The 20,946-nt window shown below is 40.9% G+C and overlaps 1 protein-coding gene across 6 annotated transcripts in view; it reads left to right on the top strand.

Annotated features, from left to right (window-relative positions):
* Nucleotides 1-20,946, top strand: part of HGSNAT (heparan-alpha-glucosaminide N-acetyltransferase) — a 50,402-nt gene that overhangs the window by 14,945 nt on the left and 14,511 nt on the right. For 5 of the 6 annotated variants that reach the window (XM_030937481.1, XM_030937476.1, XM_030937479.1 and 2 more), the window contains 7 exons: nucleotides 2,505-2,641; nucleotides 2,853-2,974; nucleotides 5,372-5,441; nucleotides 12,996-13,065; nucleotides 14,401-14,510; nucleotides 16,123-16,199; nucleotides 17,836-17,866. In XM_030937481.1, the coding sequence (XP_030793341.1) occupies nucleotides 2,505-2,641; nucleotides 2,853-2,974; nucleotides 5,372-5,441; nucleotides 12,996-13,065; nucleotides 14,401-14,510; nucleotides 16,123-16,199; nucleotides 17,836-17,866 (617 nt within the window). Of the gene's footprint in view, nucleotides 1-2,504; nucleotides 2,642-2,852; nucleotides 2,975-5,371; nucleotides 5,442-12,995; nucleotides 13,066-14,400; nucleotides 14,511-16,122; nucleotides 16,200-17,835; nucleotides 17,867-20,946 lie in introns of those variants that run through there. The other variant, XM_030937480.1, reaches the window with a different exon arrangement.

Genomic DNA, 20,946 nt, shown 5'->3' with positions numbered 1-20,946 from the left:
TGGTCTGGAGATACAATTTGTCTCATAATAATGATTATAGAAGGTTTCTAAAACAATTTTAGATATTCTTCATCCAGGGATACTGACTCCAAGTCCTATGTGCTTGCCATTAATTGCCCACATGCTGCTTCACTATGTACTTATGTTTAATATTACCATTTACTACTGACCACTCTGCGGTGTATTTACTGTTATTGGGGCTTCAAAGCTTCTGCTCAGTGGAATCTAAGGTGCAGTTTTTAAAGGAATCACTACATCATGCTCTCATCCCTAGGCTTTTTTCACTATTCCAGTTTTACTTAAATTGTACACGTTGCAGGTGGGGAATCAATTTTGTATACCTTTGTCATTCCGTCCATCCTTGAATGTACCTAGGAAATAAGGAGTGCACATGTATGGAAACAATAATTCTCGACCTAAAAAAAAAAAAAAAAAAAAAAAAAAAAAAAAAAAAAATAAAGTCTATGTCTTTCGTATTAGTACAGCTACTCTTGCCCTTTTTTTGTTTCCGTTTGCATAGAATACCTTTTTCCACCCCTTTTCTTTGAGTCTGTGTGTTCTTACAGTTGAAGGGAGTCTCTTGTAGGCAGCATATGGTTGGGTCTTTTTTTTTTTTTAAAATCCATTCAGCTATTCTATGTCAGCAGAATACATTTTTGAATTAATGAAGCAATGGAAGAAATAGCAAGCCACATTAGTATGGCTATATTAAACATTTTAAATTTATAATTGAAAACATAATATAGCAGGATGAGACAGAAAGCATTAGAATGGAGAAATATTTGAGAGGTTTAAAAGTTTAATATTATAGTATATTAGGACATATTTCTAAGATTATGTCAAGGGAACTTAGTATGTAAACAGTGGTTCACACCGTAGGAAACAAAATAACAAAATTATTGAATTATTTAATTTATGATCATTTAAAAATATAATCAATGCTATGATATAAATAGTAACTGAACAAAAAATGATTTTAAAATCCTAGTAAAGCTGGTGAGAAATAAATATATTGCTTTAATTAGATTTATTTAACTAATATTTGGTCATTTGTAACGGACCTATTAAAATGACAAATTTTTTTTTTTTTGAGATGGAGTACAGAGTCTCGCTCTGTTGCCCAGGCTGGAGTGCAGTGGCGCAATCTCAGTTCACTGCAAGCTCTGCCTCCTGGGTTCACACCATTCTCCTGCCTCAGCCTCCTGAGTAGCTGGGATTACAGGCACCTGCCACCACGCCTGGCTAATTTTTTGTGTTTTTAGCAGAGACGGGGTTTCACCGTGGTCTCGATCTCCTGACCTTGTGATCCACCCGCATCGGCCTCCCAAAGTGCTGGGATTACAGGTGTGAGCCACTGTACCCAGCCTAAAATGACTACTTTTTATCCAGTAATCTTACCCTTAGAAATTTACCTTAGAGAAATAGTTGAAAAGAATAAGAACTTTGGCCAGGCGTGGTGGCTCATGCCTGTAATCCCAGCACTTTGGGAGGCTGAGGCAGGTGCATTGCCTGAGTTCAGGAGTTTGAGATGAGCCTGGGCGACATGGCAAAACCCCCGTCTCCACCAAAAAGTACAAAAAATTAGCTGGGCGTAGTGATGCATGCCTGTGGTCCCAGCTACTTGGGAGGCTGAGGTGGGAGAATTGCTTGAGCCTGGGAGGTGAAGGTTGCAGTGAGCTGAGATCATGCCACTGGACTCCAACCTGGGTGACAGAGTGAGACCCTATCTCAAAACAAAAACAAAACAAAACAAAAAAGTAATAATAACCTGATATGTAGGTCTTTTAAAACACATAATTTATATAGCGAAAACAATAAATAGATTTAAAAGGCTTTGAAGCCAGCCTAAATACTCAAAAGTATTTGATGGGCTATAGTACATATATTAAGTTACAAATATGCAAATTAGATAAAATCATGGAAACAATATTAAATAAAACAACAGAATGCAAGACTTAATGTATGCTCTACTTATTAATTTTTGAAGTTTACCTGTGAAGATTGTACAATTCCATAGTGACACAGTGATTTTTTTTTTTTTTTTTGAGATGGAGTCTTGCTCTGTTGCCAGGCTAGAGTGCAGTGGTGCGATCTCGGCTCACTGCAACCTCCAACTCCCTGGTTCAAGCAATTCTCCTGCCTCAGCCTCCCGAGTAGCTGGGATTACAGGCATGTGCCACCATGTCCGGCTAATTTTTGTATTTTTTAGTAGAGACGGAGTTTCACTATGTTGGCCAGGGTGGTCTTGATTTCCTTGACCTCCTGATCCACCTGCTTCAGCCTCCCCAAAGTGCTGGGGTTACAGACGTGAGCCACGGCACCCAGTCCAGTCATTGTTTTAATACAAAATAATAGATAAATTTAAAGTATTGAAATTTAGAGGTTTTTTTACATGTATGAAGGAAAAGTCATGCCAGGATCTCCAGTTGGATATTTATGTCCTCCAACAATCAACAGATGTTGAAAAACCCCTGGCGGTTGACCTGTTGTGCTTTTATTTACAGTGCTTGTTTCAGGTGCTGGTAAACGTTCCTCAGAGTCCAAAAGCGGGGAAGCCTAGCGTTGCAGCCGCCTCTGTCAGCACCCAGCACAGATCTATCCTGCAGCTGAACGACACCTTGGAAGAGAAAGAAGTTTGTAGGTTTGTGCCTACTTTGTTGTGATCTAAGTGAAGTCTGAATTTTTTCTTTTTCTATTTTGGATTTAGCTTTTTTTCTCTTTACAATATTTTTCTTTATCTTTTCTGATCTCTACCCAGGAACATGTATTATTCTGCCTTCATGACATTAGCAAAATCTAACTTCTTATTTTCTAATTTAACCATTTGTGTTAATTTTACCTAATCTTTGTAGACTGGAATACAGATTTGGAGAATTTGGAAACTATTCTCTCTTGGTAAAGAACATCCATAATGGAGTTAGTGAAATTGCCTGTGACCTGGCTGTGAACGAGGATCCAGTTGATAGTAACCTTCGTACGTATATGTTCTCTGCTGATTTTCACATTTGCATTTTCAGAGGTTTCAGTTTTTGAGTACTGTTTGTAAAGCAAAGCAGTCCATGACACTTTCTGTAATTGAAAACCTAAATCTTAGATCATTGATGAGCATCTCTCCCCTGCAAAAAATCCACATAAATTATAGGTTATTTATCCCACTTAGTTATGGTATATTTATAATATGTTTATTGTATTATTTGTATATAATAATAAAATTGTGTGACATTAAAAAATTATTTATTGGCCTGGCATGGTGGCTCATGCTTGTAATCCCAGCACTTTGGGAGGCCAAGGCAGGCAGCTCACTCAAGCTCACAAGTTTGAGACGAGCCTGGGTGACGTGGTGAAACCCCATCTCTATAAAAAATACAAAAATTAGCTGGGCCTGGTGGTGCATGCCTGTAGTCCCAGCTACTTGGGAGGCTGAGGTGGGAGGATGACTTGATCCTGGGAGGTGGAGGTTGCAATGAGTCAAGATTGTACCACTGCACTCCAGCCTGGGTGATAGAGACAGACCTTGTCTCAAAAAAAAAATTATATAATATATCAATATATTCTCATAGTTTTTAGTTTAATTTTGAAGCATTAATAAGCCAAAAAAGTTAATGCAGTGGAAAGAAACTAGAAATAGGGTAATCGACTGTCAAATATCTCTCCTTGTTTTAGGAGCGAGGGTATAGTGTTTCCTGTATGTCTTCCGCTGACAGTCCAGAGGTCCTCTTAGGTTAAGGAGGGACCGTTCATTGTCTAATAACCCCAATGAAGAAAATCTGCCATTCGGAGCTCCCCATTAGGTAACAATGTATGTGCTGCCTTTCAAAAGGCAGTAACAAATCCCTACAGCATGAACAAGTGCTGTTCACAGGGAAGCTATTAAAGACTGTGAGGTTATATCAAAAGAATGCAGGGACCAATATGAAAGGGCCAATGTAGGACAATTTAAGCATTAAGAAGAGTAATATATGTAATTGAAGAAATATAATGAATGTATAAAAACCATGAGGTCGTATGAAACTAAAATGAGCAAGGCCTGCCTTCCCAAACAAAACAAAAACAATGCTTTGTCTTTATAGGTAATCAGAGCACCTGATGTTAACTAAGGTGATTTAAAACTCAGTTGAAAGGAGAGATTTAAGCATTTATTTTGCCTGTTTTTAACTGTAATTCAGGGTAACAAAATAGTCCCTGTTGAGGGAAAATTCTGTGGAGAAGAATTCCAGGTAATAAATACAGCAAAAGGGCAGGATATATTGCAACCCCTAATGAAGTAAGTGATTCAGGCATATACCATATGAGTGGATGAAACCACAAAGTGAAGAGGAATTTTTACCAGCTGAACACATCCACCAGTCATGGGGCAACTGCAGCAGGTGCACTTTCAGTGTTGGCCAGGAAGTTATTGTTAATTTCATATGACATTGTGGTTATATAACAAAAGGCCCTTTTCAAAGGTATTTTTAGTTTTGAAATAGTTTTAGATTTGTAGAAGTGTTGCAAAAAGAGTTCCCAAATATCCCTCACCTAGCTTCCCCTGAACTGTAAAATCACAGCATAATTATCCCACATACAATTACCGAAACCAGGAACTTAACATTGTTCTTAACATTTAACTTAATATTGATACAGTACTGATCGGGATTATTTTAATTTCTCTAAATGTTCTTTTCAATATCCTTCTCCAGTGCTGAATTTGATGTAGGATCCCACACTACATTTAGCTTTCAGATCTCCTTCGTCTCCTCTAGTCTAGGACAGTTCCTCAGTCTTTCTTTGTCTTTCATGACCTTGATGGTTTGAAGGGTAATGTCTGGTTATTTTGTCAATTGTCCTTGATTTGGATTTGCTTGATGTTTGGTGTTTTCTCGTGAATAGGTGGAGGTTTTGCATTTTTTAGTGGAATACGGCAAAAGCGAGCCTGGGTCCTTCTCGGTGCCTTGTGTCAGAAGGCATACAGTGTCAGGCTGTCTTTACAAGGGCTTTAGAGACACATCCTGAAGTATGTAGGGATGAAATAACATGATGTCTTAGATTCTTAAAGAAATAGCTTAGCCCGAAAAAGCAGGACAAGGGGGTGAGTGGGTAGTTATAGATGAAGCAACAGGGACAATATCTTGACAATTCTAGGATCTGGGTGATGGGTTATATATAGGTTGATGGTACCATTCTTTGTGTTTTTGTTTATGTTGGATACTTTTTGTAATGACAGTTATCACTCCCTTCACGGTGAGCATTCTCAATTATTTATAGGAAATTCAGCATGAGAATATAGGCTTCCCTTACTGGTTTTCATTTATAGATTAAATGTAATGATGTGATGTCTTTGATGTTCATGATGACCTTTTTGGGGGCTAATGTGTTTTCTTCTCTTTTCTAGCTGTGAGCATTGCATTCCTTATTGGTCTTGCTGTCATCATTGTGATATCCTTTCTGAGGCTCTTGTTGAGGTAAGACATTTGGGGAGGATGCCACTGGAAAGGCAGAGCATAGAAATAACACATTCAGAAGGCACAGCTGTCACCTTCAAGCGGCCATCATTCTTTGATGATATGAACATTTCTGTGTCCCCTATGTTCAACCAGTGCTAGGCTTCAGGGACTCATGTAGACTAAGACGAGGTCTCTGACTTTAGGGAAGTGATAATAAAGGTGATTATGAATTTTTGCCTTCTGTCCTCCCACATGGGTGAAGAGGAAGAAAATGCTTGAGAAATCATTATTTCCTAAAGCATCTGGCTTTTTAGCGAGCAGAAGTGGCTCGTGACAATTTTAGGAGGAGGTTGCTGCACTGGACTCCCCTCCCCCTCTCTGGCCCTGAGGCGCCTTCTAGTCCAGTTGCCCAACCTCTGCCAGCCCAGGCATCTGGTGGCACAGATGTGTGCCTGGTGGCTGTTCCTCTGGACCTCGCGTGGACTCCCTGTCCCTTGGTTAGTTTGTTAGCCAACATGGAGAAGGGACTGGTCCTGCTCTGCATGGTGAACAGTGATTCTGGTAAGAGTGAATTAGTAGACTAGAAAAAGAAAGTAAAATGGATTTTAGTTAACTTCCAAAGGAAAGGTTTTTTCATGTTTTAAAAAGAATAAGAGTGAATTTTCTCATGCTTATCTTGTTACGGTCTCAAGAAGAACCACAAGATTTTAGAATTAGAAGAATGAAAACCTAACCTCTAAGTCGACTCATGTGGGAAACCCTGAAGCTTTGGGGAATTTCTGTACTGTGATACTCTGGCTTTGTACATCTTAGAAATAGTATAATTCTATGTATGAGGACCCCGACTGTGTATAGGGTAAAAGAACCACTTGTTACTCAGAAGCCAGTGTGTAACCTAACTATTTTTTAGGGATAGAGGAAGATTCTAGCAATGGAGTTTCATTTCTTTGAGTTAAGGTATTATCTCATCAACCTTTTGATAAAATGCGAATGCTATTTCAGTGTATCAGGATGCTTTTCACATGAATGGATCTATTATGGATTTTTTTTTTTTTTTTTTTTGAGACAGAGCCTCACTCTTGTCATCCAGGTTGGAGTGCAATGGTGCCATTATGGCTCACTGCGGCCTCGACTCCCTGGGCTCAGGTGCTTCTCCCACCTTAGCCTCCTAAGTAATGGGGAGTACAGGCATGCATCACTATGCCCAGCTAATGGTTTTTGTTTTTGTTTTTTTTGCATTTTTAGTGGAGATAGGGTCTTGCTATGTTGCCCAGGCTGGTCCTGAACTCCTGGACTCAAGTGTTACATCTGTCTCTGACCCCCAGAGTACAGGGATTATAGGCATGAGTCACCACACCTGATCATGTTACATGACTTTTTGAAGTAATTGATAGCTAGGCCAGGTGCGGTGGCTCATGCCTGTAGTCCTAGCACTTTGAGAGGCCAAGGAAGGTGGATCACTTGAGGCCAGGAGTTTGAGACCAGCCTGGTCAACATGATAAAACCCCATCTCTACTAAAAATACAAAAAGTAGCTAAGTGTGGTGATGGGTGCCTGTAGTCCCAGCTACTCGGGAGACTGAGGTACAAAAATTGCTTGAACCTGGGAGGCGGAGGTTGCAGTGATCTGAGATTGTGCCACTGTACTCCAGCTGGGGAGTCTCAAGAAAAAAAAAAGTAATTGATAGCTGAGATCAAGCATTTTCAAAGGGAAGAAATTCCACCTTGCCCCATGTGGAACTGAAACTACTCAGCACATGATGCTGCCCTTCCAGCCTACGGGCAGAATACTCTTCTTGATAAAGCAGGAGTCCCTTATTCCTCGCCCCCTGGTTTTCCAACACAACCAGGGAGGTTCAGATGACTGTGAGCCAAAAAACAACCAGAAAAAGTCAAGAGAATAAAGAGCCCCCCTCCTTTTCACTTAGGCAACAGGCATGAACAAGAAAATTAAGTATTTTTGTTTTATTTTTAAAACTCTTAACTTTTCCCTTTCACCCTTCTTTATTTTTATTATTATTATTATTTTTTGAGATGGAGTCTTACTGTTGCCCAGGCTGGAGTGCAGTGGCACGATCTCTGCTCACTGCAACCTCTGCCTCTGTGTTTCAAGAAATTCTCTGCCTCAGCCTCCTGAATAGCTGGGATTACAGGCGCGTGCCACCATGCTCAGCTAATCTTTTTGTTTGTATTTTTAGTAGAGATGAGTTTTCAGCATCTTGGCCAAGCTGGTCTTGAACTCCTGACCTCCTGATCTACCTGCCTCGGCCTCCCAAAGTGCTGGGATTATAGTTATGAGCCACCATGCCTGGCCACACTTCTTTAGATGTGTCTGTTTTAACATTTTGCATGTGATGGTGATGTTATCCATGTTGAATAAACTAGAAATGAGAGTTGAGTTGTGAGGGAAAAAGAGTAATTGCAAATGTATGCCTTGGATGTATGGATTATGTTTGGATACTGAATCGAACCACTGAACTGTAAAAACATGTATGAGACAGGGAAACTGAACTGGCTATGTGACGATATTAAGGAATTACTGCTAACATTTAAAAATGTGATAAGGGTATTGTGGTTATGTTTAGAAATAAAAATAGTCCGTATCTATTAGAGATACATACTGAAGTGTTTATGCCTGAAATTATATGATGTCTAGGATTTTCTGAAAAACAATCTAAGGCAGGAATGAGGGACAGTGGGTGAGAGGACAGATGAAGTAAGACTGGCCATGTGTAGGTACTTGCGGAAGCTGGATGATGGAGGTCCATTATTCAGGCAAACCCTTTGCTACTGTGCTTTGCTTTATTGCACTTCACAGATGTTGCATGTTTTACAAATTAAAGGTTCGTGGCAACCCTGCATTCAGCAATTCTTTTTTTTTTTTCTGAGACATGGTCTCATTCTGTCTCCCAAGTTGGAGGGCAGTGGTGCCATCACAGCTCACTGCAGCCTTGACCTCCCACACTGCAGCCTTTTTGATTTAAAGTGAGAGACATGCAGCCAGGCATGGTGGCTCATTCCTGTAATCCCAGCACTGTGAGTGGCCAAGGCTGTCAGATCGCTTGAGCTCAGGAGTTCGAGACCAGCCTGGCCAACATGGTGAAATCCCATCTCTACTAAAAATAGAAAAATTAGCTGGGTGTGGTGGCGCACGCCTGTAATCCCAGGTACTCGGGAGGCTGAGGCACGAGAATTGCTTGAACCCAGGAAGTGGAGGTTTGCAGTGAGCTGAGATTGCGCCACTGTGCTCCAGCCTGGGTGACAGAGTGAGACTCCATGTCAAAAGATAAAAAAGTGAGAGATGTGCAACTCTTTCTTTTACTCACTTAGAAGCCATTGTAGGGTAATTAATTGGCCTAATTTCAATATTGTTGTATCTGAACGAATAGAGAGGCCCAAAGAGACGGAGGGAGATGGGGAAACAGTCAGAACATACTCCACACTTATTAACCTTATTGACCTCCCAGGTGCAAGCAATCCTCCCACCTCAGCCTCCCAAGTAGCTGGGACTAGAGGCATGTACCACCACTATAATTTCTTTTTTTTTTTTTTAGTAGACATGAGGTTCTCACTGTGTTGCCCAGGCTTGCATTGAGTAACTCTGTTGGCACCATTTTTCTGACAGCATGTGCTCCCTTCTTGTCTTTGCATTACATTTTGGTAATCATTATAATATTTCAAACTTTTTCATTAATATTATATCTGTTATGGTAATCTGTGATCAATGATCTTTGATGTTCCTACTGTAATAGTTTTGGGATGCCATCAACCCCACCTATATAAGATGGTGAACTTAATTGGTAAGTGTTGAGTGTATTCTGACTGCTCCACGCAGTGACTGTTCCCCCATTTCTCTCCCTCTCTTTGGGCTTCTCTATTCTTTCAGAAACAACAGTATTGAAATTAGGCTAATTAATTACCCTACAATGGCTTCTAAGTGTTTGAGTAAAAGAAAGAGTTGCGTGTCTCTCATTTTAAATCAAAAGCTAGAAATGATTAAGCTTAGTGAGGAAGGCATATGGAGAGCCATGACAGGCTGAAAGCTGGGCCTGTTGTACCAAACAGTTAGCCAAGTTGTGAGAGTTATTGAAGAAAATTAAATGTGCTACTCCAGGGAACACACAAATGATAAGAAAGTGAAACAGGCTGGGCTTAGTGGCTCATACCTGTAATCCCAGCATGTTGGGAGGCTGAGACCAGACGATTGCTTGAAGTCAGGAGTTTGAGATCAGCCTGACCAACATGGCAAAATCCCATCTCTACTAAAAATACAAAAGTTAGCTGGGCATGATGGTGTGCGCCTGTAGTCCCAGCTTCTCTGGAGGCTGAGGCCAGAGAATCGCTTGAACCTGGGAGTCGGAGGTTGCAGTGAGCTGAGATTGCTCCACTGTTCTCTAGCCTGGGCAAAGGAGCTAGACTCTGTATCAAATAAATAAATAAATAAATAGAAAAAAAAAGGAAAATGAAACAGCCTTACTGCTGATATGGAGAAAGTTTGAGTGGTCTCGATAGAGGATCAGACTATTCCCTTAAGCCAAAGCCTAATCGAGAGCAAGGCCCTAGCTCTTTTCAGTTCTGTAGAGACTAAGAGAAGTGAGGAATCTGCCGAAGAAAAGTTGTAAACTAGCAGAGGTTGGTTCAGGAGGTTTAAGGAAGGAAGCCGTCTTCATAACATAAAAATGCAAGGTGAAGCGGCAAGTGCTGATGGAGAAGCTGCAGGAAATTATCCAGAAGATCCAGCTGAGATCATTGATGAACGTGGCTACACTAACAACACAGTTTCAATGCAGATCAAACAGCCTTCTATTGGAAGAAGATGCCATCTAGGACTTTTAAAAGCCAAGAAGGAGAATTCAGAGCTTCACAAGATAGGCTGACTCTCTTGTTAGGAGCTAATGCAACTGGTGACTTTAAGTTGAAGCCAATGCTCATTTACCCATTCTGGAAATCCTAGGGCACAAGAATTATACTAAGTCTCCTCTGCCTGTGCTTAATAAATGGAACAGCAAAGCCTGGATGACAGCACATCTGTTTACAGCATGGCTTACTGACTATTTTAAGCCCACTGTCGAGACCTACTGGTTCAGAAAAAAATATTTCTTTCAAAATATTATTGGTCATTGACAATGCAGCAAGTCCAATGGAAATGTACAGGCAGATGAATGTTGTTTTCATGCCTGCTAACACAATATCCATTCTGCAGCCCATGGATCAAGGAGTAATTTTGATTTTCAAGTCTTACTATTTAAAAAATAGGTTTTATAAAGCTATATAGCTGCCATAGATAGTGATTCCTCCAATGAATCTGGGCAAAGTCCATTGAAAACCTTCTGGAAAGGATTCACCATTGTAGATGCCATTAAGAAATTTGTGATTCATGGGAGGAAGTAAAATTATCAACATTAACAGGAGTTTGGAGGAAGTTGATTCCAGCCTTCATGGATGACTTGGGGGTTTAAGACTTCAGTGGAGGAAATAACTGCAGATGTGGTGGAAATAAAGAAAACTTTATTTTATAGAAGTGAAGCCTGAAGATGTGACTGAATTGCTGCAATCTCATGACAATACTTGATCAGATGAGGAGTTGCTTCTTATAGATGCACAGAGGAAGTGGTTTCTGAAGATGGGATCTATTCCTGGTAACCATGTTGTGAACATTGTTGAGATAACAACAAAGGATTTAGAATATCACATAAATGTAGTTGATAGAGCAGAGGCAGAGTTTGAGAGAATTGACTCTAATTTTGAAAGAAGGTCTAACTGTGGGTAAAATTCTATCAAACAGCATTGCATGCTACAGAGAAATCTGTGAAAGGAAAAGTTAATGTGGCAAACTGTATTGTCTTGATTGCGGAAATTGCCACAGCCACCTCAACCTTTGGCAGCCACCACCCTGACCACTCAGCAACCATCAACATGGAGGTCAGATCCTCTATCAGCAAAAAGATTAGGACTTGCTGAAGGCTCAAATAATCATTAACTGTTTATTAGAAATACATTTTTAAATTAAGGTATGTAAACTGTCTTTTTGTGCATAATGTTATTGCACACTTAATAGACTATAATATAGTGTAATATATAGCTTTTATGTACACTGCGTCACAGAAAATTTGTGTGAGTCACTGTATTGTGATATTGGCCTTATTGTGGTGGTGTGGGACCAAGCCTGCAGTGTCTCGAGCTATGCCTGTACTGGTTTCTCTGCTTCTGTATATGCTTGAACTGTTCATGACCAAAAAATAAAAGGGGAAAAAATCCTATGCACTGAATAATTTGTTTATGCCAGGGTAGGGTATACTTTTCAAACGATTTTTTTTGCAGGTAGAAATCTCATTTTTAAGAAAAACCAGTTAATATATTTATCTTTTGTTAGTCATGTGAATCAATTTAATGTCATCTGGATTTCTTTTTTTTTTTTGTGGAGACAGAGTCGCGCTGTGTCGCCCAGGCTGGAGTGCAGTGGTGCCATCTTGGCTCACTCCACGTTCCGCCTCCCAGGTTCCTGCCATTCTCCTAACTCAGCCTCCCAAGTAGCTGGGACTACATGTGCCCGCCACCATGCCTGGCTAATTTTTTTGCATTTTTAGTAGAGATGGGGTTTCACCCTGTTAGCCAGGATGATCTTGATCTCCTGACCTCGTGATCTGCCCATCTCGGCCTCCCAAAGTGCTGGGATTACAGGCGTGAGCCACCGCGCCCGGCCTGGATTTCTTTTTGAATTAAAGCAACCATATTAAAAAAGAACCCAGTACATTAACTATTTGAATAGGTTTTTGCTTTTTGTATTTAATAGTTTATTTTTTATTTTTTATTTTTTTTGAGACAGAGTCTCACTCTGTCACCCAGGCTGGAGTCCAGTGATGTGATCTTGGCTCACTTCAACCTCCCTCCACTTCCTGGGTTCAAGCGATTCTCCTGCCTCAGCCTCCTGAGTAGCTGGGATTATAGGCGTGTACCACCATGCCCGGCTAATTTTTGTATTTTTAGTAGAGACACGGTTTCACCATGTTGGCCAGGCTGGTCTCGAACTCCTGACCTCAAGTGATCCACCCACCTCAGCCCCCCAAAATGCTGGGATTATAGGCATGAGCCACCATGCCTGGCCTAATAGTCTATCTTCATCTTCATGTTTCTTTGTGTGGGCAGAGCCCACGTTCTTTTACTTTCATGGCTCTATCACATCCTATCACACCGCTGTCATAGTCTGTGTTTAGTCATCCTTGTTTTGAGTAAATTTGGTTGTTTCCAACTTTTTGCTATTTTAATTTTAATAGTATTATTAGTGAGAATCCCAGCCATGGGAAACAGTTATCTCATTCACCTTCTCAAGTCTTTAATGAAAGCTCTGTCATCATTCCTGTTTTATTAATGAGGAAACTATGCTGTCAGGGTTGAGCATTTATAAGTAGAGCCGCTGAAAACTGATTTCTATTTTTATATTGTTAAAAAATGTTTAGAATGTTTAATTAGTAATATAGAATATGAGCTTTAATTTTATTTCAATATAATATCCGATCATTTAAAAAATTCTGCCAATGAAAATAAAATAATTGAGCCTTTTATTTATTTTCAGTTTGGATGACTTTAACAGTTGGATTTCTAAAGCCATAAGTTCTCGAGAAACTGATCGCCTCATCAATTCTGTAAGTTATGAGATGCATAGTGTGTTGCCCAGGTGGTTTTCTGAACTTGGAATTTATAGTTTCCTATTTAATCATTATTGTCCAGTTTTATATTTATATTGAGGAAGGCCAGGTTATAGGTCCTGTATTCCTAATAGAGAGCAGCCCTCTCTTCAGCTGCTGGGAAGGGCTCCATCCCTTCTCTTGCTTCAGTGATGTTGGAACGTTCTGCTCTATCTGGATACCCGAGGTAGAGATATTTTTCACTCTGCAGGCAGCATTGTTGAATCAATCTAGTTAAGTAGAGAGTGTCAAGGTTAAAACAAAGAAACAAGAGACAACAATATTGAATCTATGAATGCTGATGGCCTCCTCTGATGATTTAAATATGTCATTAAATTTTTGTTAATAAATTCAGGCTCATTTATGGAGATGTTGGCTTCTGTGCTTGTTCTAGATGCACTTATGGATTAGTTTTTTTGGTACCATTTATCAACGTGGCCACTGGCAAACTCAGTAAAAGGCAGGAAAAGCTGATAGAATAGAAAACCAGACCTCTAGATGGGATCTTTACAAAAGGAAATCCAAGTATTGTTTAGAAAAACTTTTTTATTTTTTGAGACCGGATTTTACTCTATTGCCCAGGCTGGAGTGCAGTGCCGCTGGTCTCAGCTCACTGCAGCCTCAACCTCCTGGGCTCTTCCCACCTCAGCCTCCCAAGTAGCTGGGACTACAGGTGTGTGCCACCACACCTGGCTAATTTTTGTATTTTTTGTAGAGACAGGGTTTCACCATGTTGCTCAGGCTGGTCTCAAACTCTTGGGCTCAAGAAATTTGCCCTCCTCTGCCTCCCAAAGTGCTGAAATCACAGGTGTGAGCCACTGCGCCTGCAGAAAAACTATTTTTTAGCTTTCTACACTATTTTTAGATTTCTACTATATCACATTCTTTCCTAAAGAAATAAAAAAATGATGCTGGTTGCGGTGGCTTACGCCTGTAATCCCAGCACTTTGGGAGGCTGAAGTGGGCAGATCATGAGGTCAGGAGTTTGAGACCAGCCTGACCAACGTGATGAAACCCCATCTCTACTAAAAATACAAAAATTAGCTGGACGTGGTGGTGCATGCCTGTAATTCCAGCTACACAGGAGGCTGAGGCAGGAGAATCGCTTGACCCCGGGAGATGGAGGTTGCAGTGAGCCAAGATCATGCCATTGCACTCCAGGCTGGGCGACAAAGCGAGACTCTGTCTCAAAAAAACAAAACAAAACAAAACAAAAAATAAATCAAAAAATGACAAAATGAAATTTACTCCTTAGCATTATGAATTGTCATCTTTCTCTCTTTTTTTCTGAAGGAGCTGGGATCTCCCAGCAGGACAGACCCTCTAGATGGTGATGTCCAGCCAGCAGTGTGGCATCTGTCTGCCCCACCGCCCCGCCTCCGCAGCGTGGACACCTTCAGAGGGTATGTGGGGATCCCTATAGCACAGTGGGTGCAGGTAGTCACAGGACTACATAATTATACCTACACACACTTTTAGCTTTTAAGGACTTTTACATATCTTTTACTTTCTAGGCTAGGAAGGATTTCTTGGATGTAAAAGTAAAGTCTGCAGCCTCTCCAGTCTGGAAGACCATCATGATCCTCAGTGTCTGTGTTGACAGAGGAGTAGTGGATGAGGCTAGAGCCAGTGTCCACTTGGATATGCTGTCTGCTGAGTGAAGCGCATTTTTATTTGGGCAAGTGGCTGTTACTTGGGGCTACAGACTGTACCTCATGTCCAGTCAGTAGCTTGACGGCTCAGAAGATGCACTAGTCTAGTGAGGAGACACCAGCATGTGGCAGAGGGAGGGCTGATCCTGTGCTGCTAGCAGAGCGACTCGAGTATCAGGCCCTCATGCTAGCAAACCCATAGCCCTGGGAGAAGAACAAAGGCCAGGACTGAAATCTGAAAATAAAGTTTAAAAACTGTATAGCTAAGAATAAATATACAGGTATCAACTCTTTTATTTCTACATACTGAAGCCTTCTGAACTCTAGTGACAACCCTATAACTTTGCCCCAGTCGCACCAGAGCCCTGAGTGCCCTGGCAGGTAGATTGGAAGCAGGTAGTAAGAACAATATGATCATAATGAAACTTGCTAACAATTTTGGAGTTCTCATAATGTGCCAGTCACTGTTCTAAGTCGCCTTAATTTATTTAATATCTTAGTAATCCTATGAGATATATACTTTTAAATGCCCAATTCACATTAAAAGGAAAAGAAATTGTGCTGCCAAGTGAAGCAACTTGCCCAAGGTCACTCAGGTACCAAATAGGAAAGCCAGGGTTTGATTGCAGGCACTTGGGTTACAGAGTCTCCCAAATTAGCCTGTTGACACCTAAGGTCAGCATCCTCAGCATTCTGCACAGTTAGCCTCAAACAGTAGCACATCTGGGATCTATTACTCTGTCTTTCAGATTTCCATTGCTACTTTTTGAGATAAGATAGTCACAGATAGACAGGAACTAACATTTATTAAGTGTCTAAAATATGCTGGGCACTGGTTAGCTGCCGTGAAATAAGTCATTCTCCTTAAAAGTAACGTGTGGTTAGGGCACTTTCTTTTACAGATGAGCACACTCAGTTTACTGATGAGAACCTTGCCCAGGGTCTTATGGCTAATGACAGAAAAGGATCCAAGATTGGAATTCTGAGCTTGCTGACTCTGCTGGCTGTGTGCCTTCTACTAGAGTTCTTTAACCTGAGACATCTAAATAATTAGCTCAAAATTGAGTTATTGGAAATATTTTGCTATGTTTTCAAGTTACATAGTTTAAGACAGCAGTATAAACTTTGGTTAAGACATCATGTTGGCAATGTTGGCAATGAAGAGCTGTAGTGCATGGTCCTAATTGCAATGATTAGAAAATAATCGCTTCTTGGCCTTGATGTCTCATCTTGTGTAATAAAATGCTCAGTAGAATTACATTGTTGTATGATTGCACCTTGTGAGTATAAATGTGTCTTCAGTTCAGCCCTTCCTTTTCACATAGCAAACCCTGAAAGGCTTCTCTTTGTTGGCTTCTTCTAGGATTGCTCTCATACTCATGGTCTTTGTCAATTATGGAGGAGGAAAATATTGGTACTTCAAACACGCAAGCTGGAATGGTAAGATATTTCCTAAAAGTAATGTTGCTTACATACATCCTTCACAGAGCTTCAGGGCAGGAGAATCACTCAGCATTCTCCCCAGAAACTCCAGAAATGAGCCCCAGCAGCCTCTTCTGAGCCACTGAACTCCTGCTCTCTAGGGAGACCTGTAGATGATGATTCTGTGAGCCCTTTAGTTTTGTTCTTCCTTTTGTGTGCTGTGGATCTGTAAAGCTTCACTGTAATAACAGACTCTAGAAGTTTCTGCTGTGGGACTGAGGGACTCTGCAGAATATGTTATGGATTTGGTTGTAAATGATCATGGTCATATTCTAGATATGCCTTTTATTACAGCCACAATGCTCTTGGGGGCTCTGTCTTCCAGGACTTATGGTCTTTTTTGAGATGGTGTTGAACTAGGATTGGTCTGAGTGGTGGTGAATAATAGCTGTAAGTCTGGCTTGGTAGTTGCTTTAAGAATGGTCTCGTGCAGCTGGGCGCGGTGGCTCACGCCTGTAATCCCAGCACTTTGGGAGGCCGAGGAGGGCGGATCACGAGGTCAGGAGATCAAGACCATCCTGGCTAACACGGTGAAACCCCGTCTCTACTAAAAATACAAAAAATTAGCCCAGTGTGGTGGCAGGCGCCTGTAGTCCCAGCTACTCAGGAGGCTGAGGCAGGAGAATGGCGTGAACCCGGGAGGCGGAGCTTGCAGTGAGCTGAGATCGCGCCACTACACTCCAGCCTGGGCCACAGAGCAAGACTCCGTCTCAAAAAAAAAAGAATGGATTAGTGCTTCTTAAAGATAACAAACTTGTCTACATATTTCTAGTTCGGTTCTCCTGTGTCTAGTTATGTTCATAGGAAGTGTCCTAGCCAGGCCCAGTGCTTGGTTGCAGAGTCTCAAGGAAGAGTTTATGAGTTTACTTTCTTTTTTTTAAGGCAGAGTCTTGCTTTGTAGCCCAGCCTAGATTGCAGTGGTGTGATAACAGCCGACCACAGCCTCAACCTCCTGGGCTCAAGCAATTCTACCACCTCAGCCTCCTGAGTAGCTGGGACTACAGGTGTGAGCCACCATACCTGGCTAGTTTTTTAAAACAATTTTTAGTAGAGATGGTGTCTCTTTCTGTCGCCCAGGCTGCTCTCAGACTTCTGGGCTCAAGCGATCCTCCCACCTCAGCCTCGCAAAGTGCTGGGATTACAGGTGTGAGCCACACCACACCTGACCTATGAGTTTACTTACTTTCTTTCTCTTTTCTTTTTTGTTTGAGATGGAGTTTTACTCTTGTCACCCAGGCTGGTGTGCAATGGCACAATCTTGGCTTATTGCAACCTCTTCCTCCCACGTTCAAGCGATTCTCCTGCCTCAGTCTCCCAAGTAGCTGGAATTACAGGTGCCTGCCACCACGCTCGGCTGATTTTTGTATTTTTAATAGAGATGGGGTTTGACCATGTTGGCCAGGCTAGTCTTGAACTCCTGACCTCAGGTGGTATGCCCGCCTTGTCCCCCCAAAGTGTTGGGATTACAGGCATGAGCCACCGCGCCTGGCCCTGAGTTTGTTTTCTATACCGGTGTGTAATGAAGTCCACACTAGATTTAGGAGGTATTTGTATTCTAGAGTCCTTTTGCTTATGCTTTGTACTTGTTCTGCAGGGCTGACGGTGGCTGACCTCGTGTTCCCGTGGTGAGTTGGCGGTCTGCCCTCTTCTCTTCCACAGATTGACTCCAATCTCCTGTTTTACAGATGATGCTGGAGCCTTTCTCTGAGACGGGCATGTGTTATGTGGTTAGGAATCCTTCCAAAAGTCCTGTTACTGGATAGTTCTCATACTTGACACAGTGCCTACACATGTGTATATAAAAGAGTGATTTTGGGCCGAGCGCAGTGGCTCACGCCTGTAATCCTAGCACTTTGGGAGGCCGAGGCAAGCGGATTACCTGAGGTCAGGAGTTCAAGACCAGCCTGGCCAACATGGCAAAACTCCGTCTCTACTAAAAATACAAAAAATTAGCTGGGTGCAGTGGCACGCGCCTGTAATCCCAGCTCCTCGGGAGGCTGAGGCAGGAGAATCGCTTGAAGCCAGGAGGCGGAGGTTGTGGTGAGCAGAGATTGCGCCACTGCACTCCAGCCTGGGTGACAGAGTGAGACTTCATTTCAAAAAAAAAAGAAAGAATTACAGTATATTGATTTCAGTGAATGCTAATACATTTGTAGGTGGGCAATGATAGTCATAAACTAAAATTTAAAAGAACAGCTGAGTAATTCAGTTCTGTCTCTGACCATTCATGGCTTCTTATTCTTGTGAAGGGACGTTGCCTATGTGATGTGGAATTTGTATCTTTGTTATGATATATTGAGTGACATTGCTCCCTCATTAGCAGGTAGTATCAGCCTTATTATTGTTATTTTTTATTTCAAATTTTAAATTTTTGTGGGTATATCCAAGTATATATTATGGTATACATGAGACATTTTGATGCAGGCATACAATACATAATAATCACATCAGGGTAAATGGGGTATCCACCTCCTCAGGCATTTGCCATTTTGTGTTATAAACAATCCAATTATAATTTTTTAGTTATTTTTAAATGTACAGTAAATTATTGTTGACTGTAGTCACCCTGTTGTGCTATGAAATACTTGATCTTATTCATTCCATCCAGCTGTATTTTTTTACTCATTAACCATCCACCCTCCTTCCCTCCCCACTACCCTTCCCTTCTGGTATCCATCCTTCTACTGTCTATCATCCTGAGTTCAGTTTTTTTAATTTTTAGCTCCAAAAATAAGTGGAACATGTGAAGTTTGTCTTCGCATGGCTTATTTCACTTAACATAGTGTCCTCCAGTTCCATACATGCTGTTGCAAATGACAGGATCTCATTCCTTTTTATGGCTGAATAGTACTCCATTGTGTATATGCACCACATTTTTTTTCTAAGTGTCTGTTGATGGATGCTTAGTTTGCTTCCAGATCTTGGCTATTGTGAATAGTGCTGCGATAAAGATGGGAGTATCTCTTCAATATACTGATTTCCTTTCTTTTGCGTATATTCCCAGCAGTGGGATTGCTGGATCATACGGTACCTCTATTTTTAGTTTTTGAGGAACCTCTAACCTATTGTCCATGGTGATTGTACTAATTTACATTCCCACCAACAGTGTACAACGGTTCCCTTTTCCCCATATCCTCACCAGCATTGGTTATTGCTGTCTTTTGGATAAAAGCCATTTTAAGTGGGGTAAGATGATATCTCATTTTAACTTTGACTTGCATTTCTCTGATGATCAATGATGTTGAGCACCATTTCATATTCCTGTTTGCCATTTGTATGTCTTCTTTTGAAAATGTCTGTTCAGATCTTTTGTCTTTTTTTTTGAGACTAAGTCTTCCTCTGTAGCCCAGGTAGGAGTGCAGTGGCGTGATCTTGGCTAATCGCAACCTCCGCCTCCTGGGTTCCAGAGATTCTCCTGCCCTAGCCTCCCGAGTAGCTGGGATTACTCGGGAGGCTAGGGCACACCGAGTTTTTTTTTGCTAGGGCAAAAAAAAACGCACCACCACACCTGGCTATTTTTTTGTACTTTTAATAGAGACAAAGTTTCACCATGTTGGTCAGGCTGGTCTTGAACTCCTGACCTCAGGTTAATCTGCCCACCTTGGCCTCCCAAAGTGCTAGGATTACAGGTGTAAGCCACCGAGCCCGGCCTTTTGATCCATTTTTAATTGGATTATTAAATTTTTTTTCCCGTAGAGGTGTTTGAGCTCCGTATATGTTCTGGCTGTTAATCGATTGTTTGCAAATATTTTCTCCCATTCCATGGGTTGTCTCTTCACTTTGTTGATTGTCTTCTTTTCTGTGCGGAAGCTTTTTACTTGATATGATCTCATTTGTCCATTTTTGCTTTGGTTACTTGTGCTTGTGTGGAGTGTTAATCAAGAAATCTTTGCCTAGTCCAGTGTCCTAGAGTGTTTCCCAAATGTTTTCTCTTAGTTTCATAGTTTGAGGTCTCAAGTTTAAGTCTTTAATCCATTTTGATTTGATTTTTTTTAATATGCTGAGCAATAGGGGTCTAGGTTCATTCTTCTGCATATGAATATCCAGTTTTCCAGCATAATTTTTTTGAAGAGACTGTGCTTTCTCCAATGTGTATTCTTGGCACTTTTGTCGAAAATGAGTTCACTATAGATATATGGATTTAGCTCTGAGTTATCTGTTCTGTCCCACTATCTATGTGTCTAATTTTATGCCACTACCATGCTGTTTCTGTTTCTATAGCTCTGTGGTATAATTTAAAGTCAGGTAATGTGATTCCTCCAGTTTTGTTCTTCTTGCTCAGGATAACTTTGACTACACTGGGTCTTTTGTGGTTCCATATGAATTTCAGCATTATTTTTTCTATTTCAGTGAAGAATGTTATTGGTATTTTGATAGGGATCGCATTGAATCTGTAGATTGCTTTAGGTAGTATGAACATTTTAACAATATTAATTTTTCTAATTTATGAACATGGAATTTCTTTCCATTTTTTGGTGCCCTCTTCAATTTCTTTCATCAATGGTTTATAGTTTTCATTGTAGAAATCCTTCTCTTCTTTGGTTAAGTTAATTTTGAGGCACTTTATTTTATTTGTGGCTATTGGAAATGGAATTTCTTGATTTCTTTTTCAGGTTGTTTTCGGTTGGCATATAGAAATACTACTTAGTTTTGTATGTTGATTTTGTATCCTGCAACTTTACTGAATTTATTGACCAGTTCTAAT

Source organism: Rhinopithecus roxellana, chromosome 9, assembly GCF_007565055.1.
Source record: "Rhinopithecus roxellana isolate Shanxi Qingling chromosome 9, ASM756505v1, whole genome shotgun sequence".
Lineage (NCBI taxonomy): Eukaryota > Metazoa > Chordata > Mammalia > Primates > Cercopithecidae > Rhinopithecus > Rhinopithecus roxellana.
Note: the sequence above shows the minus strand (reverse complement) of the source record. Positions and strands in the feature narration are given on the sequence as shown.